At 32.2% G+C, this 23226-nt stretch overlaps 1 protein-coding gene across 1 annotated transcript; it reads left to right on the top strand.

Moving 5' to 3' along the window:
* Positions 1 to 236: 236 nt before the first annotated feature.
* Positions 237 to 18752, top strand: LOC145165298 (endoglucanase-like). The gene is made up of 8 exons (XM_079084012.1): positions 237 to 482; positions 576 to 788; positions 929 to 1129; positions 1266 to 1343; positions 2046 to 2198; positions 2312 to 2420; positions 18034 to 18188; positions 18273 to 18752. Exons 1-8 carry the CDS (start codon positions 252 to 254, stop codon positions 18654 to 18656), a joined length of 1524 nt encoding a protein of 507 aa, XP_078940138.1. The 5' UTR covers positions 237 to 251; the 3' UTR covers positions 18657 to 18752.
* Positions 18753 to 23226: the final 4474 nt, after the last annotated feature.

Raw genomic sequence — 23226 nt, 5'->3', positions numbered from 1 at the left:
ATAATATAATTATATAAACTTTAATAATTGTAGTAGCACTACTATTTAACTTTTCTTACGCATGTACAATCGTCGAACGTAGATAGAATCGAAAATCACGTAAATAATGTATAATATTTGGAATCCCTCACGCAATATCCATTTGCCCACAACTATTTGCATCATCCTATATGATACATGCTAACTTTCTTTATGCTATAAATATAACCACTCTAGATAGACCACTCACCACACACAAGCAAACAACAACCATGGTAATTCATGGAACTCACATGGTCCGAGTTTTAGTGGTTTGGTGCATTGTGGCTAGTCCTAGTGCACGAGCTATGAACCATGGCGCCTATGCACTCTCCTTCGACTACAAGGACGCATTTAGCAAGGCGATATTATTCTTTGAAGGCCAACGTTCCGGAAAATTGCCCTCGACTCAGCGAGTTAAATGGCGTGATGACTCAGCCCTCTTCGATGGGGAGTCTAAGGGTGTACGTATAACTTAATTATAATGTTGCAGTAATCATAAGTTATATTGTATAACATGCACTTACATTAATATAACACATGTAAATGCATATCAGGTGAATTTAAGCGGTGGATACTATGATGCTGGTGATAATGTGAAGTTTGGGTGGCCAATGGCGTATACAATATGCTTGTTGAGTTGGACTGCGATCGAGTACCCTAGACAAATAAACTTCGTGAATCAACTCGGTTACCTACAGTCAGAAATCCGTTGGGGCTCCGATTTTATCCTCAAGGCACACATTTCGTCCACAAAACTTTACACCCAGGTCATTAGTTATCCACAACGTCACTAATCCTCGATCACTTATACGATACAAATTTAAATATATACTACAAATATTGAAAATTGCTAAATTAATGAAATCATTGATTTATTAACACGATCGATAACACTTTATGTATATAGGTAGGAGATGGAAACAGAGATCACTCATGTTGGGAGCGGCCCGAGGATATGGACACCCCACGAACCGTAATAGAGATCAACGCTTATTCTCCGGGGACCGAGGTGGCAGCTGAGTCTGCAGCCGCACTCGCTGCCGCATCCATTGTTTTTAAAGCGGTTGACTCTAAATACTCATCAAAACTACTAAAGCATTCAAAATCAGTATGTACCCTAGCTAATATACATACTATTATTTTACTTGTATTATTATTATCATATTTAACTTATATATATATATATATATATATATATATATATATATATATATATATATATATATATATAATTAAATTTTCAGTTGTTCGAGTTCGCTGACAAATACAGAGGATCGTACCAGGGTTCTTGCCCTTTCTACTGCTCCTACTCTGGTTACAATGTAAAACTTCCCCCCCCCCTCCATTATTTGGAACAACTTCAAAAATTTTTGTTTTATATCATACTCCCTCCGTCCCAAAATTATTGCCAGACAAAAAATATACAAATTAAGGAAACATTAATTATCATTAACTATATTAAATGAAATGACAATTATACTATTTTGTTGCATTTAATTCTATGGTAGTTATATTTAAGGGTCGTGATTCGTACACAACAATTTTTGGTCATAGACAACAATTTGTGTTTAATGGAGTTGTACAGTACAAACATATAAAACACAAATTGTTGTGTGTGGCTAAAGACTCTTGTGTACGAATCAGCACCCTATATTTAATTTCATTGTAGTTTTATTAATAATGAAGAGTATTTTTCGTAAAAATGATATTTATTTTTGGAAGTTGACACTTATTTTGGGACAAACAAAAAAAACATCGAATATTAATTTGGGACGAAGGGAGTATCAATTTCTATTTCAAGAAAACATATCTCAAACTCGAGGTCTAATTTCTTATGATGTAAGTTTAAAATCAAATAGGGAACGTAGTTACCTATAAATGTAATAGAAATTCATTTTTCTAACGGGGTTTAACAATTTAACTTAAAATTATTTGTGTACCTCGAATATACTCTTTTTTTTTTGTAATTAATGTGGTGATTATGTATATATTTATATGTATGACTTAATTTATGGGGCAAATAGGATGAGTTGTTGTGGGCATCGGCTTGGCTATACAAAGCAACTGGAGAAAGCCGATACTTGAACTATGCCATAAGCAATCAAAGGTGGAGCCAAGCCGCTACAGAGTTCAGTTGGGATAACAAGTTTGTGGGAGCTCAGACATTACTAGCAAAGGTGATAAAATATATATATATATATATATATATATATATATATATATATATATATATATATATATATATTACTAAATTTGGAAAAGTAAGCATCGATTTTTCTTCCTTTTTTAGGAATATTTTGCTGGCAAAAGCGACTTGGAGACGTTTAAAGCCGGAGTGGACTCGTTTGTATGCGCCGTGATGCCAAAAAGTGGCTCCGTCCAAATCAGGACTACTCCTGGTGAGCTCTTGGATTACAACCAAGATTGTTATCATATACAAGATATGATTAATTAAGTAGCTTAATAAAGAAACCAACATTAATTATATATTTAGGCATATTTTAGAAAAAAAAAATTACAAAAAAGACAAAAGATTTTGCTAGGCTCCATATAAATCAAAACTATATTCTAATTGAATTTTATAACACTAGTAAGGGGCTATAAAACCTAAAAAATTACAAAGGGACAACAATAAATGGGTTATGTAACAAAGTATTTCAGTAATTTCACGATTTGTACTAACAAACTAAGTAAACGAATAATTAATTATCATCGCGAAAAGAGTATTCCTTCTACGCCTCTTATCATCAAAAGATAATATTGTTAAGAAAGCTCCAAAGCACCTACCAAGCCATTAAAACAACACCTTGAATAGCCCATATTTTAGTATAGGATAACTCTAACAAGTCCATCCACGGTATAAAATAATAGTCGAGCAAAAGGAATAACCTGTAAATATGTCAACCGTTAACTTCACACTTTAACATCTCGTTTCCGAGTTATAGCAAAGAAAAGAAAAGAAGATAAAAGAAAGTAAGGAGAAAAAAGAAGAGAAAAGAAATGAAAGAAATTTGTCTTTTGTGTTCCCAAGTTGGAGAGAAATTGAATGAAAATTAAATATTCTGTTCTTTTCTCCAAATCTTTCCAAATCGAAAGGAAAATTAGGAGGGAAAGTGATCATTTCATTTCCTTTCATTTCATTTTTTTAATGAAACTCGAGAACACCAAATTCTGTTACTTTCTTCTCACTTCCACTCATTTTATTTCTTTTCTCTCATTAAGTTAAACTCGAGAACGAGGTGTAAGAAAAGACAAGTCATCTCTATTTTGTGTTATTAGAACACAGTGGACATAAAATCGAAGACACATTAATACCCATGTTTACTTTATCTGTTCTCGTGGAAAGACGGTTCAAAATGAGACGACATGCTAGAATGTTTACTTTCCTTGGAAAAAAATGGTTCCACATCGTAGCAACGTTGCCATCATCCAACATAAAATCATCTATGCAGTGTCTAGTACCATAGATCATAAAATCTCCTAAGTTGTCTAAATCCCAAATACACTTGTCTCTTTGTGAAATCGGATGAACATTCGCAACTAAAGTCACGATCTTTACAAGTAATGAGATATCAGATCCACCTCTCACGTCCCCCAACGAATTCCAATACCACATGTTATCCACTTACTGATCTCTAATAAGGCACTCTTTATCTCTTTTTAACAAATATAATCTTGGAAAACGATTCTTTAGAGGCATGTCACCAACCTAAACATCCTCTCGAAACATGGTTAAAGCATCATCCCCAACCTTTTTATGAAGATTAGAATGAAGAACTATCCTTTTCTTTCATGATTTTTGTTAATGGAAGCTCCGATTCTCGACCAAACCCCAATCCACAGATATGGGCATCACCAAGTTGTAAACCAACACTAGTACCGTGTACGCACTTGACAACCTTGAGCCAAGAACATTATCGTCATTCAAAAATCCCTACATCCATTTTTGAAGTAATGCATAATTAAAACATTCCAAACTTCTAATTTAGACTCCACATTTTTCTTTAGACGCAAGTACCAACTCCCATTTCACCAAGCAATTTTCCTTGTGCCTCCTTCATCGCTCCAAAAAACCGTTATATAAGAGCCTCAAAATATTTTTTTGATACTAGTCAGAATATATAAAATAGACATATATTAATTTTTTAAGGATTCTAGAATTGAACTTCTGGACATAAAACAACCACTAACCGAAACCATCTTAGTCTTCCACTTTGAGAGTTGATTTTCAAATATGTCAATGGCCACTATAGCCATGTTCGATCCGACGGGAATACCAAGATATGTAAACATGTATTTTTTCCAATCTATAGCCTATCAAATCCATAAGTAGTACCACCATATCCATGTACGATATTAAAAATATTCTCACTTTACCACTCTTCCAACAACAATACATCATATGCATAAATTAAATGAGAAGTCATAAGGACAATGTTTCTAACCTTAGCTCCTTTATATAAGTCGACCACAATAACAACTTAAATAACGATGTGTAATTCTTCCATGAATCGTATAATTTGTTCTAGATAATCATAACTAAGTATGTCATACACCTTTTTAAAATCAGTTTTAAACCATGAGTTGTTTCTTTCTTTTCTTGTATCATTCTACTAGCTCATTCACCAGTAACGCCCATCACGAAGCTGTTGTCTCTTTATAAAAACATATTTATAAGACTTATAGGCTAAAATTCCTTAACCCACACCAAGTTCACCACTTTAGGAATTAACATAAAGAATGAGAAATTGCACACCGGTGAGATATCAGTAGTAGCATACAAATATTTTACAAGAAAAAAATATATGTTTTATACATCCCAATACCTTTTCACTGAAGCTAGAGTAAAACTATCAGGAACATGTGCCTTTTCACTACCATACTACCACATCACATCTTTAACTTCTTGAATTGTGAAAACTGATTCCAAAGATGACAGTTGAGCCGAAGAGAGAGTTTTAACTTGGGGATTATAGTTTAAGATATGAATCTAGAGGATTTTTTTCATAAAAATAATAATCAAAAAACACCTTTTTAACCCATACTAGGTTAGTAATCCCAATATCTTTCATGTTTAATACCCTACATAGCCAATTGTCATTCCGATTAAGAATACCATGGAATATTTTGGAATTTTCGTTTTCTTTAATTCCTCACTTGATCTTTGTTTTTAAGCCACATTATGAATCTCTACTCTCTCCAAATCACTTAATTCTTTTCGAATATTGCACATTTCCATATCAATTTTTTGAGATTAATTTCCATCTGACTTTGTCCACTTCTAACAACCTCATTTGAATCTCTTGTTTTACACCATCTTTTTTGCTTTTAAACTCCCTTTGCCAAACTTTGATATCCATCTTTAAATTAATGAATTTTTTTCTTATTTTTTTTTTCTCCTAATTATTTAACATACGAAAATTCAAAGTATTGTTCACAGTTTCACCGAAATCTTCCAACTCCATCCAAGAATTAAATATATTTAAAGGAATAAGACCATAATTCCCCAAATATTTTTTTAAGAATGACATGCCTATGATCTAAACCATACACTCCAAAGCCACAAAAGTGATAAATAGGAAGACATCAACCACATATTCAAAAATAAAAAACTTATTCAGTTTACTCAAATTTTCACAGCCTTTATTCATTCTAGTAAAAGCAAAACCACCCATAGTAATGTCATATAGATACACTTATGAAATGAAGGTATTAAAATGATAGGAAAAATATTAGAAAAAAAATTGACCTTAACCTTTCCAAAGGGTCTGGCACAAGAATAAAGTCTCCAAACAATATACACGATCATTGCCGACGTTGCATAAAAATGAATATAATTCTGAAGCATCGTCTTACTATTATCATCTTGAGCAACGTACATGTTAATCATAAAAAACATAGATTTAGAATACACCCATTCTCCTTCAACTAAGTTAATTATCCATATATGTAATACTACTTCACACAAGAACAAAAGGACCCCAAATGGAGAAGATTCCCACTTCTTGACCCCTATTACTCCTACAAGCATAATCAAATTCACAATTAAGCACAAGGTTTTAATTATAAAAAGATCCAAGATAGTCACATGAAAGTATTGGATTCTCAAACAAAAAAATTCTTGTACTTTAAACATAAATTTATAATTGGTCGCCTCTTGTTATTGTTTCCAATACCAAAAGCATTAAAAAGACAAAACATTCATTTATCACCAACCTTCTCTCATGTTCTATTAATCAAATTTATTAAATCGGTCTTACACCATTCATTTTGAACCCCAAAACATTTCCCATTTGAGTCTTACAAAGGATTTTCGTTAATCAAATAAACTTCATTTCTCCTTTTATTTACTACTCTTGTGGCATGTGACTTACATTTTGAATAAGCAACTAACATGGCTGAAAAACTAGAGAAATTCACAAAAAACGAAAGTCGAGACAACCTCCAACATAATTAAAGTAAATGGTTTGTTGGATGGAAGCTTTGAAACATTTAGAGAATGGAATCGGACACCTCCAAAACCAAGATGTCTTTAGCTTGACGAAATCAGATTTAGGGTCGAATTCAGCCCACCGAATGAAGCTAACATTTTGGCCAAGCACATGTGAACCTAATTCCAAGACATCACCCCATTGATGCTTGGTTTTCCTATCTTGATCTCCCTCAACCGAAGTAACATCAATAATTTTACCATTTATTAATTCTTCATGTAAATTCTTTTCAGATTTCCTTTTGAATTTTTCTTCTTAATTTTGCAACTTCTTTTTGTTTTTCATCCGCTTTACTATTACCCTTTGAGTTATGGTCATGCCCTTCCTGTTTTTACATTTCATTCTCATCAGACTCACCACCATTAGCATCTTTATCCTCCTCCTCAAAGCTATTATCTGAATTTTGTTGTTTATTATCATTTTGAACCACATTATCTTCTTCTTTTATGATTGTTGGAACACACCCCGATATCTCCCCAACACACACACATCATAATCCAAGTCATCAATGGAAACCGTAACCTTTTTTGGATATAATGCTAGTAATTTGATACAGACTCTACCGTATTGAAGATTTTTCATTTTGATAATCATCCAAAACATGTCCTCTCCCAATGTACCAACTACCATTTTTGAAGCATTTAGAGTCCATGCACAAAAAGGGAGTCCATCAATTTCTATCTGAACCATTATTTTATTCATAAGAAATTTCATTGATGTTGGTTTCAATTCATTAAAGTACCATTTCATATCATCATGTTTCTTGAACTTTAAAAGCACACACTTAGGGACTTAAACTCCATCGATATCCAAAATATATTAAATCGCATTGTTAGAAAATCCTTCCTAATTAAACACTTTATGAAGATTCGCTAATTAAAATAAAATGAACATCATGAACATAACCCTAATGCCACACATGAAGAGTTATGTACCACAAGTAAATATTGTGGCTTAAGAAGAACTTTTTGTTCAAGAACTCTTCGGTAGGGATACACCATCACTAGACTTATTTCCTATCAAAATAGATGCAAAGGTTCATACCTTTGCAACATTCGAATGCACATCATTCTTCAATTTATCATGCTCACATTTAACCTTATTTCCTTACTTATGAGATTGATTTCTATCTTTTCGAAAAAATAATGTTACTGATCCAAATACATGATGACTTCTGATCCTTTTGGACATAATGTAACATCTTAAGTTTTCAACCAAAAAAAAATCTTTTTATAACTGATAGTTAAACAATAAAAAACCATATTTTCAGAAGTACATAAACATCCATTTGTTCAGTATCGCAAAACTATAGTATCAAATCAGAGTCATATCACAAAATCATTGGAAGTCTTAAAACAAAGTCACATCACTAATGCAAGTACAATCACACCACGTCCTTCATTTCTCACCAGAAAACCTGAAAAACATTTAACTTTAAAACGTAAGCATAAAGCTTAGTGAGTTCCCCAATATACCACACATTCCATTACACATACAATGCATACCAAATATAAGCTCATAGTCAACACCTTAGTGAGCTAGTAGGCACTTAGCCAACGTCCCAATTGACATAAAGACTCCTAGTTGATTATTAGTCAAAACTTTAACGAGTCATCATCCCAATTGACCTATATACTCCCAACCATCCTCATACAGGGCATGAAGTCTTGTAGCTAATATCCCATAGGACTTTACAAATATAATAACACAAGACTAATCTATTCTAACCACATATCCGTACACTAACAATATACATGCATACTACAACATAAGGACATATAATGACACACATAGTATATTAAGAAAACTCACCTGAATCTAGCAACCACAATCTCAAAAGAAGTCTCCACAAATGAAATAGCTAGCACAAACCACCTAATACCAAACAATGGTGAAACCTCAATTTAAAACTCATATCCATTCTATTTTGATAAAAAAAATAAAATTGGTCAAAAAGTCAAGGTTAATAGTGACTAGCACATGGACGCGGAGCGTCCACTACCATCAAAAATAGTCACGACTAGACCTTATGAGACGCGTCACACCCATCAAATGGACACGTCATGTCTACTGGCTTAACAACCTCATTTGTTAAGTCCTAATCCTTTAAGACATAAGCTATAACTTTCTAAAAACCTTCAAATAAAGTTCTTAATGGATAAAGTTTCCAACTCTTTCCCAATGAAAGCTTCTAACATGACAATCACTAACCCTAGATCCAAAATGATCCCAAAAGGCTAAAACAATTTGAATGGTTTATAGAGAGCTCAATCAGTCTATCTTTTCACCTCAAAGTGTCCAAACGTGATCTTCAAACAAGCCCATTAGCTTGGAGTTTCCCAAACTCCAAGAACATCCTAACAAATGGGACCAAAATGCATCTAAACACTCTAAAACACTAGATCTATTGAGAAAACACATAACTTTTGAAGCCTTATTACTTACAAGGCAATATGAAGTGACAAGATTGTTGAAACTTCATTGGATATTTATTCCTTGCCCCAGATACACATTTATTCTTATTCTTCAAGTTTCACTCTTAAGGCACTGAAAGCGCAAAGATCCAAAGGAGGAGGCTAGGGTTTTCTCTTTAGGGTTTTCTGGAGGGTGGAAGTTGAGAATGAGAGAAAACCTAGAAGTTAGTGCCTTTAAATAGGTCTCAGTGACCGAGATAAGGGTTTAAGTTGATTGCATCGTAGTGTCGTACCTTACTTGGGACACACCACGACCTACACACGCTCAACGCACCACGCCATACAAAGAGACACATTGCATCAAAGCACAAAATCAAGTTATCCTTAATCTTTAAAATGAATAAATTGACAAATGCACATACAAGGAAATAGGGTGTTACACATAAGTTACAAATATTAGTGAAATATACACATCCACAACTACACCATACTCTTTACATTGTTTCCACAAGTCCCTTGATAGATGCTTGAAAATTCGTTACGTAAATTGGAACAAAGACATTCCCATCTCTTTTGAAATTAGGTTTTCCATTATTCACTCTACTCAAAATTTCATATTCTAAACCATGATTCCTAGCGTAAATCTACAAAGAAAGAACATCATCATAATCGACTGTCTTGATATATATATATATATATATATATATATATATATATATATATATATATATAGAGAGAGAGAGAGAGAGAGAGAGAGAGAGAGACGTGTATGTATGTATGTATATATATATATATATATATATATATATATATATATATATATATATAGACACACACGATCTTTTTGAAAACTTAAAGATGAGAAATTTTTATCCATACAACTTTTTGAAAAATAAAAAGCAAGTATTTCCATTAAGATACTATGATATAAGGTAGGTCGGAAAAAATTACCAAAAAATGATTTTTGTATTGTGCGTATATGCACATTTATGACGTGGATATATGCACATCATAATAAATGTTTTTTCTGACGAATAAACTTATTTGAGGGTGTCTTAACGGAAGTAACTCTTTTTCTTTTTTGTAAAAATGTTAGCTAGATAAAAAGTTTTCAAGTTTTCAATAACTTTTGAGTTGTCAAAATATGTTCTCTCTATATATATATATATATATATATATATATATATATATATATATATATATATATATATATATATATATATATGAGTTTGACATGTAAGAATTAGAAATATTTTGGACAGTTACAAACTATTGTCATATGGTTATAGTTGGTTCCGTTTTATAATCTAAGTTTGAACCGACTAAAATTAGTCGGTTCATATATGTGTAGTTACAAAATATATGGTTCAAAGTGAGGCACAATATACCTTTTTATTTTCGTAAATCTTTTTAGTAACATATATTTAACAACTTGTTCAAATATATATATATATATATATATATATATATATATATATATATATATATATATATAAATAAAGGGTTACATGGAAAAAAAAAACTTAAAAATCAAAAATCTTTCTTTTGACTTTATATATATATATATATATATATATATATATATATATATATATATATATATCACAGGTTTTTTAATAAAATCGTTGAAAAAAAAATAAAAAATTGAATTTTTTTTGTTTTTTTTTTCTAAAAACTTTTCAGCGAATTTGTTAATAAAGTTGAGATTTTTGTATATATAAAGTCAAAAAAAGATTTGTGATCTCTAAGTATTTTTTTTATGCATTTTTATGATTTTTAGGGTTTTTTTTAAGGTTTTTTGTTTTTATACAAATTATATATATATATATATATATATATATATATATATATATATATATATTACTTCTTATTTTGGATGTTTATATTAATTTTCTGATTTGATGTTTTATATTTGTTTATGTTTGTTTTTGTTGGTTTATTTTATTTATGATTGTTTATGTTCATATGTTCGTTCGTTGTACTTCTTTATTCATGTTTGTCGATTATTATTTAAGTTCGTTTCATTTATATTTGTTTAACATTTTAACGAAAACAAACGAATACAATAATAATTTTTATGAAATGATCGCATAAGAAGAAATAAAATTATTTATTTAAGTGTTTGTATTATTCATTCCTTCCGTTAACTTAAACATACAGAAAGTCATGATTTGTGTGCTTTGTTTTTAGCCCTACTTTTGACACAATTTACCTTGAGTAGCCACAACCTTACTTCGAACAAGCTTCCAAGTGACATAAAGTGATTTGGTAACTTTTTTGCAAGCCCATTCTACTAAGCCAAAAATTTACAACAATTAAGTTGTTTTAATTCCTAATTCGTAATGTTCCAGAAAAAACTAATATTCCTTCTTTTTATATTAATAAAAGAATAGTTTTAATCTGATTTTGTTATTTGTCACTCTTACAACACTTCATTAATATTGCCACATGTCAGAAAGATATATTAGGCAAATCGCTATCACAATTAATGACGTTAAGATTTTAAATAATGAGTTTTTAAATTTTTTATAGAAAACTTACCTTTTGTTATTATATGTTAAATTTGAAGTTATAATTAACTTTAAAATTTTAGTATATCTTTTAATTAATAATTTATTTAAAATAGTTGATTAATAATTATGAATTTTTATTATGAAAATTTAATTAGTTTTGTAACCGTGGTTCTCACGGGTTATAAACTAGTCTTATATAAATATAGATTCTAGACCATTTAACTTGGTGGAGAACATTAGATTATAATCTAATTTTCCTATGATATTTATGTAAACTTTAATTACCTAAAATGTTATTATAACAATAATACTCTAAAGTCTTTGTAAATCTTTTACTGATAATTCAACGAGCTCATAAGTTTTATTTATTTATTTATTTTTAGAACAACTACACACTTATACTCTTATTTCTATATCTCATATTTCCGACAAATCTCATATTGTTAGGATAAAAATCTTTGGTATGCCTTTCAATATGAACTAGTTAATACATAATTGATAATAAATGATAAATCACACTTCAATTTCATAAATGTGTTTAAATATTAAATGTCATAAAAATTGGTAAGAAAAAATCATCTATAATAATATCACTCTAACAATACTGAATTTACATCAAATTCATAACAAATAACAAACATATATACCAGTAAATCTATATCAACTGAATATGATTGATATTAATAGTTTCGTATTTTCGTAAAGTAACTTTTTATATGTAATCAAAACTCGGATGTCATAATTCCAATGATTCATCATTTATGATAATTACAAAATAATTTCCTGAAATAAAAATATAATATATATTAAATCTTTTGCTTACAATGTTATGATCATTTTCAGTATGATCAATGAATTAATCTAATTTTGCTCAAATAATTCTTCTGTTACGTATTGAAAGTTATTTAGTTTGTAGGACTTTTAACATTTTTTAACTACAAATATCTGCATTAAAAGTATTTTTAACTGGTGAGATTTTGTAAATAATTCTTATGACAATGTATGTAGGAAAAAAAAAGGATATCTACATAAATATCATTTTAAAAAACATAAAAAATAACACGTATATTTATTTTTATTTAGAGTAAATTACACGAATGGTTCCTATGGTTTAGGGTAATTTGCGTGTTTGGTCTCTAACTTATTTTTTTAACTCGGAAGGTCCCTACTGTTTGTTTTTGTTACGCGCTTGGTCTCTGTCTCACCTAAAAATACTATTTTGCCCTTCATTTTTTAACTTATTTAAATAAACACACCTCCAACTCCAACTCCCTCACATTACCCTACCTACCACATCATTTTTCCTTATTTAAATAATAGTGTTTTTAGGTAAGATAGGAACAAACGCGAAACAAAAACAAAAAGTAAGGACCAAGCGCGTAACAAAAACAAACATTAGGGACTTTCCGAGTTAAAAAAATATATTAGGGACCAAGTGCGCAAATTACCCCAAACCATAAGGACCATTCGTGTAATTCACTCTTTTATTTTGAAAAAAGCCCTAAATTGTAAACATTGATTTTTGTGGTTTCCTAGAATTTGGGTTTTAGTCCCTAAATTCATAAAACTTTATGGGTACTGTGGTTTTTAGTTTCTATCATGTTTGGAGTTTCACCCATATAAAAAGACTTCTATGCCCTATTTATTTCTTTTTTATAATTAATTTTGGACAAAAGCTATGAAAAAACAAAATAAATAACCCCACCTTGGTTGCACACTGGACACTCAAGAACACATAATTGGGTTCCTTTAGTTCAAAAACCCAAACTACCCCCACCCCTCCTCCCGTTTTCTGGGTGTGAAACACCACCTCCGGCCACAACCACCACTAACGTCCGACCACTACCATCACACCACCACAATAAATGAAACACAAATCAAATCTAGAAGAGATCTAAAATATATGAGAAACACCATAAAAAAAGATGAAAAAAAGGTGGTGGCCTGTGAGGTGATGCCTAGTGGATTCAGTGGCGAGATTGGGGAAGAGAGATATGGATGAAGGAAGGAGATAGGGAAGTGGTGGAATCCATTTTTGATGATTTTCCAGATCATAAACCGGAATCCATCTAGCGGCCGTGGCGGCAAAGGAGTGTTGGTGATATCGCAGGTGGGTGATGGAATCTGATTTAAGTCAAATATAAGACGAACTGAGGAAGTCAATGTGCTTCTAGGCGACAATGGTGATGGAATCCCAAACACACCGACGATCTGGTTTTGTTTCATGGTGGTGGCTAGATACAGGGATGTAGGTAGGCATTTATTAGATACCTCGATGTGTGCTATTTAATATATATATATATATATATATATATATATATATATATATATTTTTAAGATTTAGAACTTTAGAGATTGAATATAAATATGGAATCATGGGTTGTTCTTTTTAACAACTTGCACTAGGTTAGAGTCGAAATTGAGGACTCGATATAGGGATGAGAGTGGGTCCAAATTCAGCCCGCATAGACTTGGATCGGAAAACCTGAAACCAGTTAACAGGATTTTGTAGGACCGGAAACCGGACCGATATATAGGAACCGATTTCGGTTTGATTCCGGGTATTATATCGGGTAAAGTAGGTCTAGAACCGGAAAACTCAGAAATGTCAAAGTGGGTAGGGTGGAACCAGGTAGAGTGGATCTAGAACCGGAAAACCAGAACTTTTTGATAATTATATAGTGGGTTGAACTTTGAATTTTTTTTTTCATATTTGATATCCCCACTTTAGAGTACTGTAAGTAACTGAATATGAAACCAAAAATAACAAAATTATAGTATAAAATCATGTACAAACTTTAAAATACATGCGAGAAAAAACGTTATGTTTTTTTAAAACATATATATATATATATATATATATATATATATATATATATATATATATATATTTTGTATAACCACGATAAAAATTGAAAACTACAGGGACCTTCCATGAAGTTTTTTGAAGTTAGAGACTAAAACTCAACCATGAAGTTTTTTGAAGTTAGAGACTAAAACTCAAATTATAAGAAACCATAGGACCATTTAGGAAGTTTTGTCCCTTTTATTGACGGTTTAAGTATCGATAGAGACCAAAAAGTTATAATTTAGAAGTAGGATATAAATTAAATTTTACTGTGTGTTTGTCATTTTAAACAAAATAAATTAAATTTATAGTTTGTTATACTATGTTAATAGAAATCTATATCAGTTTACAAAATTGATGCAGAATACTGAAATATATATTTTCAACAATATTATAATATTTACAATGGTGATGATATTTTAGGGCCTGCGATGAACCCAGCCCAGATAGGATCTGAAATGGGTCATTAGGTCAAACAGGCTTTTACTTCTCATCTTTTATAATAATCGTTTAAGCATGGAAAATAAATGTGATATATTTTTAAAACATAAAAAAATCTATATAATTTAGAAAACATATGACTTTAAGATATTACGATTATTGTTAAATTTCGACATTCTTTTAAAGAATGCAACATACTTGACAATGGCGATGCCACATTATTTTTAAGGGTGTCCCACTGTCTATGGACTTCCTTTAATTATAAAATTTTCTTTTTAGAGATTATAGCATTTTTTTGATTGGATCCTTTAAATTTTTTAGATGGAAACTTTTATAATTATTAAAAAGACATCATTATAAAATTTTGAGTTAAACAATAGCAAAGTAAAGTTGTATTAGGTTATCAAACAAAATAAAATTTTGTATTAGGTACCATAATATATTTTGAGTATCTAAGTAATCGAGTTAATAAATTATAAGAAGACAAAACATGGTAGGTGAGAAAAGAGAAGTAAAAAAAGTAGAAAACGGTAAAAACATATTAATTACTTTGTTGGGTATTTGGAGTTTCTCGGACACCATTGTCGGCCTTGCTCTATCCTTCTCCAACTGTCCACTTGTTTCTCCGCTCTTGGTTTACGGCAAATAGGTTTCGTCGGAAAGAATTCACCCTTTACGGTACTAAAGTTAATAATTTATTTTCGTTATGGTATTATTGACAGTCTGTTCAGATCATCAAATTTTTTTCAGCCCATTAATAATGTCACATCAACTAAGTTGGACACCTGTGAGTTTGAATATCACCGGTACTTGATACTTGATGACCATGGGACAAAGTTTGTAAACCAACAAATTCATTTTTCATTTAATCACAAGGTGTTTGACATACTTCGTCCTTATTTCCTATAAAGATTTGAGGTTATAGTGTTCAATATACACCATAAATATCTTTAGAAAACTACAAGATCATACAATCATATCAAAATTATTGGATTGATACTATTTTTGTTCAGTACTCTAAAAGGCAAATCTGAACATAGATCTCTCAAACATGCTCTTTTTAGGTTATCTATCAAGATATTTTCTATATAATCTGAAATTATGGTGATTATCAACAGCATTCTCCTCGGAATTATTATTGTGATACCTCTCGAGTCTTTTAGAATTCTCTAGTCATAGCAATATACCTCCAGGGGCCATTTATGACCATTTTTATATTGTCATTCAAACATGTCTATATCCTTTCTCCTGATATAAAAAATATGGGAATAACAATATTTTTTTTTTTTTTTTTTTTTTTTTTTTTTTTTTTGTTTTTTGTCGTGTCATTTATTAGTATATTTTTAGGGAAACTACACCTAAGATTTTTAACCGGGACATTGATTTCATCCGTTTAAGAATGACTTTTCAAAAAAACACCTAATGCGTGTTAGAGTATTGACATAGATCACAAGCATCTAATGATTTTGGTATGAGTATACAATATAATAGTTTTGTAAAATTACAGATGAAATATACGAAGTTTAAGCATAATGATGGAAATCTATTAATGATATACATGGCTATAAAAACACTATAACCAAAAAATTTTATAGGAAAATAAACACGAAGTTTGTCGGACACCTTGTGACGTAAGAAAACATAAAATTGGTGGTTAGCAAATGTTCAATAGTTAGAAAATATGCGTTACATTATAAAAATGGCTTTTAAAAAGAAATACGAAAACTTTTAGAAATATAAATGTTTTTTTTTGAATTTTTTTTGAAAATATGCCTAGTTTTTTAAAGAGATCAACCAAGTTATGACTTGTCATTCATGTGAATGATTGAAAATGTAAGAATTGTTCTTTAAATTTTCTTAATGGTCATGTAATTAAGGATGCTATATACATTTATAGCGTAACCAAGTTTTTAAAAAGCTCGGCTTTAAGGCTTGTAATTGACGTTAAACTAATAAAATGACGTCTTAAGTCATATATATATATATATATATATATATATATATATATATATATATATATATATATATATATATATATATATATATATATATAGGTTTAGGTTCTATGGAAAACAAAAAACCCTAAAAATGCATAAAAATGCATAAAAAAAATACTTAGAGATCACAAAAAATATTTTTGAATTTTTTTTATAAAAAATCGCAAGTTTTCACCGATTTTGTATAAAAAGCTACGATTTTTTCAAAAAAATTTTCAAAAAAAAGTTTTGTGATCTCTAAGTATTTTTTTTTTATGTATTTTTATGATTTTTAGGGTTTTTTTGTTTTCCAAATAACTCTTCCCTATATATATATATATATATATATATATATATATATATATATATATATATATATATATATATAATAGTAGAAATACATATTAAAATTATAAAATTGTCGTCTTAAGTCACGCCTTACAAACAACGTAGTTTGACACAATTAGTAATGCTTGAGACTTGACATTGTCGTCAAATAACACTTAACGTTGTTTAGAACCTTGAACATAACTAAATAATTTTATAAATTTTTTATTTTTTATTTTATTACTAACTAGGAATTATAGATATTTGTGAAACAGTAGAATTTCTAATTATTGATCTTCAGACATCATGAGACGATCAACATTTGTTGTTATTTGTTTTTTTAATTACTAAGACGTACTAACTTTTCTGAAGAAAAAAACAAAATAATGACTTTTGATGTGAATGATTGAAAATATAAGAATATTACTCTCAAATGTAATTCTCAAAGCTATAAACATTTATACAACCAAATAATTATATTTTTTATTTTTTATTAGTAATGAGGAATTTTAGATATTTAGGGAACAATCTTCCTATTACAGACTTCATATGACGATCAAAATTTGTTGTTATTTGTTTTTTATTACTAACTATAAACAGTTATTAACTTATTAGATTGTCAAAAACAATTATTATCTATTTTCTTTATCTTTAGATGCATCATACACTTTTATAATTATATATAACTTATATTATTAGAAGGTGTATTATATATAGACATATCTCATATAGTAAAAAAAAATATATTGTGCATATTCTTATCATTTACAGGGTATATTATAGATACCTGTTAGAGTAAAAAAAGTAATAATTCTTTATTATTATTAAAGAGTACATAATGACGATATAAAAATGTAGTATTAACTTTATTTTCTTATATTAGTAAAAAGTATAATAAAAATTTATCTTATTATCAAAATTTCTTATTAATGATCATATCGTGAACATTTATGAGATAGTAAAAAATTCTTGTTGTTTGGTTTCTTAAAAATATACATACAGGTGGACTATTGTACACTAGAGATAGTAGCAATTTACAGTATGCTTCAGGTGCTTCCATGGTGTTACTTGCCTACTCCAACGTACTCATTGGAGGCGTCCAATGCGGCCCTACCAAATTCACTCCTGATCAGATCAAATCCTTTGCAAAATCCCAGGTTAATTATTTTTTTGTATATTGAATCACGGAACAAATTAAAACATTTGAAAAATAATTAATACGAACTTGGAAATTTGATCAGGTTGACTACATTCTTGGAAAAAACCCTCTAAAGATGTCATACATGGTTGGGTACAGTAGCAAGTATCCAACACATGTGCACCACCGAGGTGCATCCATCGACTCAGTCTATGCTCACCCAGCTAAGGTCGGTTGCAACGATGGCTACTCAAGCTACTATTCTTCTAGTAATCCGAACCCTAATATCCATGTGGGTGCGATTGTTGGAGGGCCAGACTCAAACGATGGGTTCGCTGATATGAGATCAGACTCTTCACATTTAGAACCCACAACTTATATGAATGCCGCTTTTGTCGGATCCGTGGCTGCGTTTCTTGGTGATAATAGTAATTGCAAATTAGATTGGCTTCAAATCCCAAAAACAAATCTTGATGATATCATCTAGCTTAATTTGGTGAATGGGGTCACCGTTTCATATTTAATGTATGTGCATGTAACAAATAAGATCCTAAGACTTTGAGAGTGAAAAATGGTAACTTTATGAATGAATTTAGTGCATTTATAAATTTGTGTGTTCTTTTTGTTGATTTAAACACTTAATACTTATGAATACAAATTTTATGTATGCCCTAACTAAATGGGAGTTGATACTTCCACCGTTGTTATTATACATCACAGAACTTTAAAGCAATTATTCTTTAAACCCCATTCAGATTCTTCAAACATCCAACCATCCAGATCCCATGCAAGTTCTTGAGGTCCCATGCAAGTTCTTGAGGTCACCGCACACCCAACTAGAGTTTCCTAAGATGACCCGTTACAATTCAGTGTCTTATCTTTCTAGCAGTTGCTTCAGTTCTTTAGCCATCCCAATCATCTTCCTATCCTCCTCACCTTCCATAACCACCCTCACCACCTGCTTTGTCTCCTTTCTCCCCAATAACACCACACCTTCTCTCCTCCTTCCCCTACTACGAACATCTTCACTGCCAACCCTATCTTATTGCTTTACATCGTCGCGTTCATCCTCTTTTCTGCATATAACGGTCACCCAATCATCGGAACGGTAACACTGTACTTTTAAACACCATTATATATTGATAAACATAGGGTTTTACAAAACTTTCAAATCATTAATCGAAGTTTACAACTTTTTGTGTTACAAAACACATCAACAATGTAACACCTATAATCCAGAGTGTATCAATTGAAGACTTTTTGGGGTCAAAGATAAGGTTTTAGGATAAAACCTTATGCCACGACATGGTGTGTTGATGACCACGACGTGGCATGACATTTAAATGAAAAGAATGTCCGGATGGACACCACGACGTGACAAGATGGAGGCTACGACGTGGTGGCTGCTACAGCCCAAGCCCGGGTTTCTTAGGGTTTCTCCCATATTTAAGGACCTTAAATATTGGATTAGGTCATCTCCTTCAACCTCCATCTCCCCATTTCGAAACCGGAGCCTATCCTCTTGTATTTTGAGCTATTTTTTGGTGTTTCGGCCATTTTACGGTTGAAGGAAGGCTTTGTTGACCAAAGGATCAACTAGAAAACTCATCTCCATCTCTTGGTGCATCTCCTGGACTTTTGTAAGTCTCCAAGTTCTCACCTTTATGGTTTACCCTTTGTGGATCTAGGTTTTAAGCTCATTTTCCTTCATGATATGTTAATATGAATGTATGGTTTTGATAAAGTTGGCAACATTATCACCAATTGAGGTCCCTAGGCCATTATATGTTTCAAATCTAGAATTTCATGTTGATTAGTGCCATGCATGGAGTTTTGAATCCATTTCTTACCATTTCGACCTAGTTTTGGGAGAGACGTACATTGGACATGCATGTCCATCAAGTATGGATTTTTATGGTTCATTTGAGGGAAAGGAAGCCTTCTGGAACGTTTGAGCAAAGGACTTAACGTATTAAGTTCTAAATGAGAAAAATGACATTTCTGAAAAAACCACGGTGTAGCCATGGATGGTCCATGACGTGGTGGTATCCTGCATGTCTAATGTTTTGTCCTCACATGCCCACGACGCGACCAAGAGTTCTCCACGTCGTGGTGGCCATTGACTTGGTCCAGAACTGAATTTTGTTGACCGTTAACCATTGACATTTGGCTATTTTGACATTGGTTCAAACTTGAAGGATTTGGGTTGTTAACTGAGGTTAGATCTTTGTTTGGTGTTAGTCGGTTCGCAGTTCTGATTAGTGCGAGGAGTTGAGTGTGTTGCTTGTAACATTCAATTTACAAGTATTGTTTTTCCTAAGTTAATTGTAAAATCTGAATTTTTAGGTAATGAATCTTAAAGTAAATTATGAATTCTTGGACGATCACGACGTGGTATAGGAATCAGCACGATGTGGCAATCCACATGAAGAGCACAACTCATTTAGCCGACACAATGTGGTGACTGATTATGGGAAAACCCTAAATTCCCGGGCTTAAGGCCCTATTTAAAAGAAATGATGGCTAAGGTTTCCTCTACCCTCAGTTTCCATCACCTCCAAAAGCATTGAAACAAACCCTAATCCCCTAATCTCCATTCTGGAGCTTATTTTGGTTTTTTGGTGTATTTGGAAGGAAGAAGAAGAAGAAGAAGGCTCTAGTGCAAGAATCAAGCAAGCAACTCCTCTCCACCTGTAAGACTACCTTCTGGACCTTTGTAATTCCTTTTTTTCGGATCTTGTTAGATAACTCTCTTTAGATATAAGTTTTATTGGCTTTTCTTCATGTTTTTGGTGTGTTGAGTAGGTAGATTCAATAAAGTTTGCAACTTTATTGATCCTTTTAGTCCCAAGAGGGTTAGGAGTTCTAGATCTAAAGAGTTATGTAACTTTGAGCTCTTACATGGATCTTGACCCCCATTTATGCCACTTTTAACCTAGTTGAGAAAATGATGTGTATTGGACATGCATGTCATTAAAGCAAGGATTTTTATGGACCATTAGTGTCCCAATAAGACTTTTGGAAAGTATGAGCGTAAGGATTAATGGATTAAGAGCTTAATCCATTAAGCTGTTCATTGTGCAGTTGCCACGACGCAGAGATTTCACTGGCCACGATTGTTTTGCCGAGAAGGTGCCACGACGTGGCCAATGGATGGCCATGACGTTGAGGTCAACCAGCGTTGACTTTGATAGTTATTTTGACAAGGTTTGGACTTTGGTTAAATTTATAGTTTTAGAAGGTAGACTCATGGTTTACCTTGTATGATCCTCTAGGAGGTCACCCGATTTTCATTTGTGTGAGCTTGTTAGCTATCATCTGCAATTATGAGGTGAGTGGTCTCACTATACTATGTAAGATGCTAGTTGTCTTTGTGACTCTTGCATGGAAGACCAAGGTTTGGCCTCTGTAATTTGTATGAAAGACCATGGTTTGGCCCCAACAAATTGCATGGAAGACCAGGTTTTAGCCCCTGGTAGTTGTATGGAAGAGTAGGATCCGACCCCTGGTACTTGTACAAGTAAAGACCATGATTTTTCCCACGGAAGAAAGTGATGGTAAGACTATGATTTGGCACATCTCATTCACATCGGACGTTGGGGAACTCACTAAGATTTATGCTTATAGTTTTGTTGTTTAAATGTTTCAGGTACTTTTGGTTCCAAAGGGAAGGACCCGAAATGATCGAACAACATCCCCTGAAGATTGTTCCATACTATTTATTTGATTCACTTTTATGTTTGAGAATACTTTTTATGTTGTTTGGTTTTGAAAACATTTGGTTGTATCATTTTTGGGTGTTTTGAGAATGTAACACCCATAAAATTCAAGCCAATTTAAAACTTTTAAAACATATCCAAAACCATTAATCATTACAAAACTTGTTTTCAAAATGTATCATATCAGAGTATCCCAGAAACAAAGTCATAAAAAGTGAGGAGCTGTACGATCACACCTTTGCCTTGCCAGGATCCCCTGATGTACCTGAAATAATAAACTGAAACTGTAAGCCCGAAAGCTTAGTGAGTTCCCCCAAAATACCCATACCCGCAACAATACACATATAATCATAAACAGCATACTATGGGTCCAGTCAACCATCAGGTTGGAATACCCCAGGCCCTCAACCATCCGGTTGGAATGCCAACATACTATGGGTCCAATCATCCTCGGGATGGAATACCCCAAGCCCACAACCAACAGGTTGGAATGCCCACATACTATGAGTCCAGTCATCCTCGGGATGGAATACTCACGGCCCACAACCAACATGTTGGAATGCCCAGGTCTATTGGCTTTCGCACAAAGCAGATAAGCCTCAACCGCCAAACAAACATGAGCACATATAACAAAAAATCACATAAAAGTCTATAGACAATACTTGATCTAACGGATCATACCACATAGCACATAATACCATCCTCTCTACCAGGATGCCGATCTAACAGGTCACACCGCATATCATATGATATTATCCTACCCTCTAGGATACCGATCCAACAGATCATACTAGCATATCCTAACCATATAACAATCCAAAGGGCCGGCCTTGGTGCCTTAGACCCTTGAGTATAGTGAGGATAACTCACCTCGCAACTGTCGTCTGAAACTAGAAAGCTCAACTCCCGGATCACCAACACGAACACCACCACCTATAGTTACCATAAAACCTTTTTTCATAAATTTCCAAATTGCCACAATACCCTCAAAAGTTAACTGGTCAAATCTTGGTCAAAGTCAAAGTCCACAGTCAAAGTCAACAGTCCATGTTGACTCGACTCGTCGAGTCCTCCCTGAACTCGAGAATTCGTGAAATCCTTGGTTGACTCGTCCAGTTTCCCTTTAACTCGCCGAGTTCATACGTGTCCAAAGGTTAGGAAAACCCTCGCCGACTCGCCGAGTCACTCGACTGACTCGCTGAGCCCACGACAACCTTCATCTGACTCGCCGAGTCGTTCATTCAACTCGCCGAGTCTACGATAATCTTCATTGGACTCACTGAGTCGTTCATACAACTCGCCGAGTCTCTTCAGTCCTTTATTCATACAGACGATTTT

Source organism: Lactuca virosa, chromosome 3 (genome assembly GCF_052849685.1).
Source record: "Lactuca virosa cultivar CGN04683 chromosome 3, Lactuca_virosa_CGN04683_v6, whole genome shotgun sequence".
In the NCBI taxonomy this organism is placed as follows: domain Eukaryota; kingdom Viridiplantae; phylum Streptophyta; class Magnoliopsida; order Asterales; family Asteraceae; genus Lactuca; species Lactuca virosa.
Note: the sequence above shows the minus strand (reverse complement) of the source record. Positions and strands in the feature narration are given on the sequence as shown.

Coding starts and splice junctions, on each gene's coding strand:
- LOC145165298 (XM_079084012.1), top strand. CDS start 252: ATGGTAATTCATGGAACTCACATGGTCCGAGTTTTAGTGGTTTGGTGC. Junction 483..575: donor TCGATGGGGAGTCTAAGGGT/GTACGTATAACT, acceptor AATGCATATCAG/GTGAATTTAAGCGGTGGATA. Junction 1,130..1,265: donor TACTAAAGCATTCAAAATCA/GTATGTACCCTA, acceptor TTAAATTTTCAG/TTGTTCGAGTTCGCTGACAA.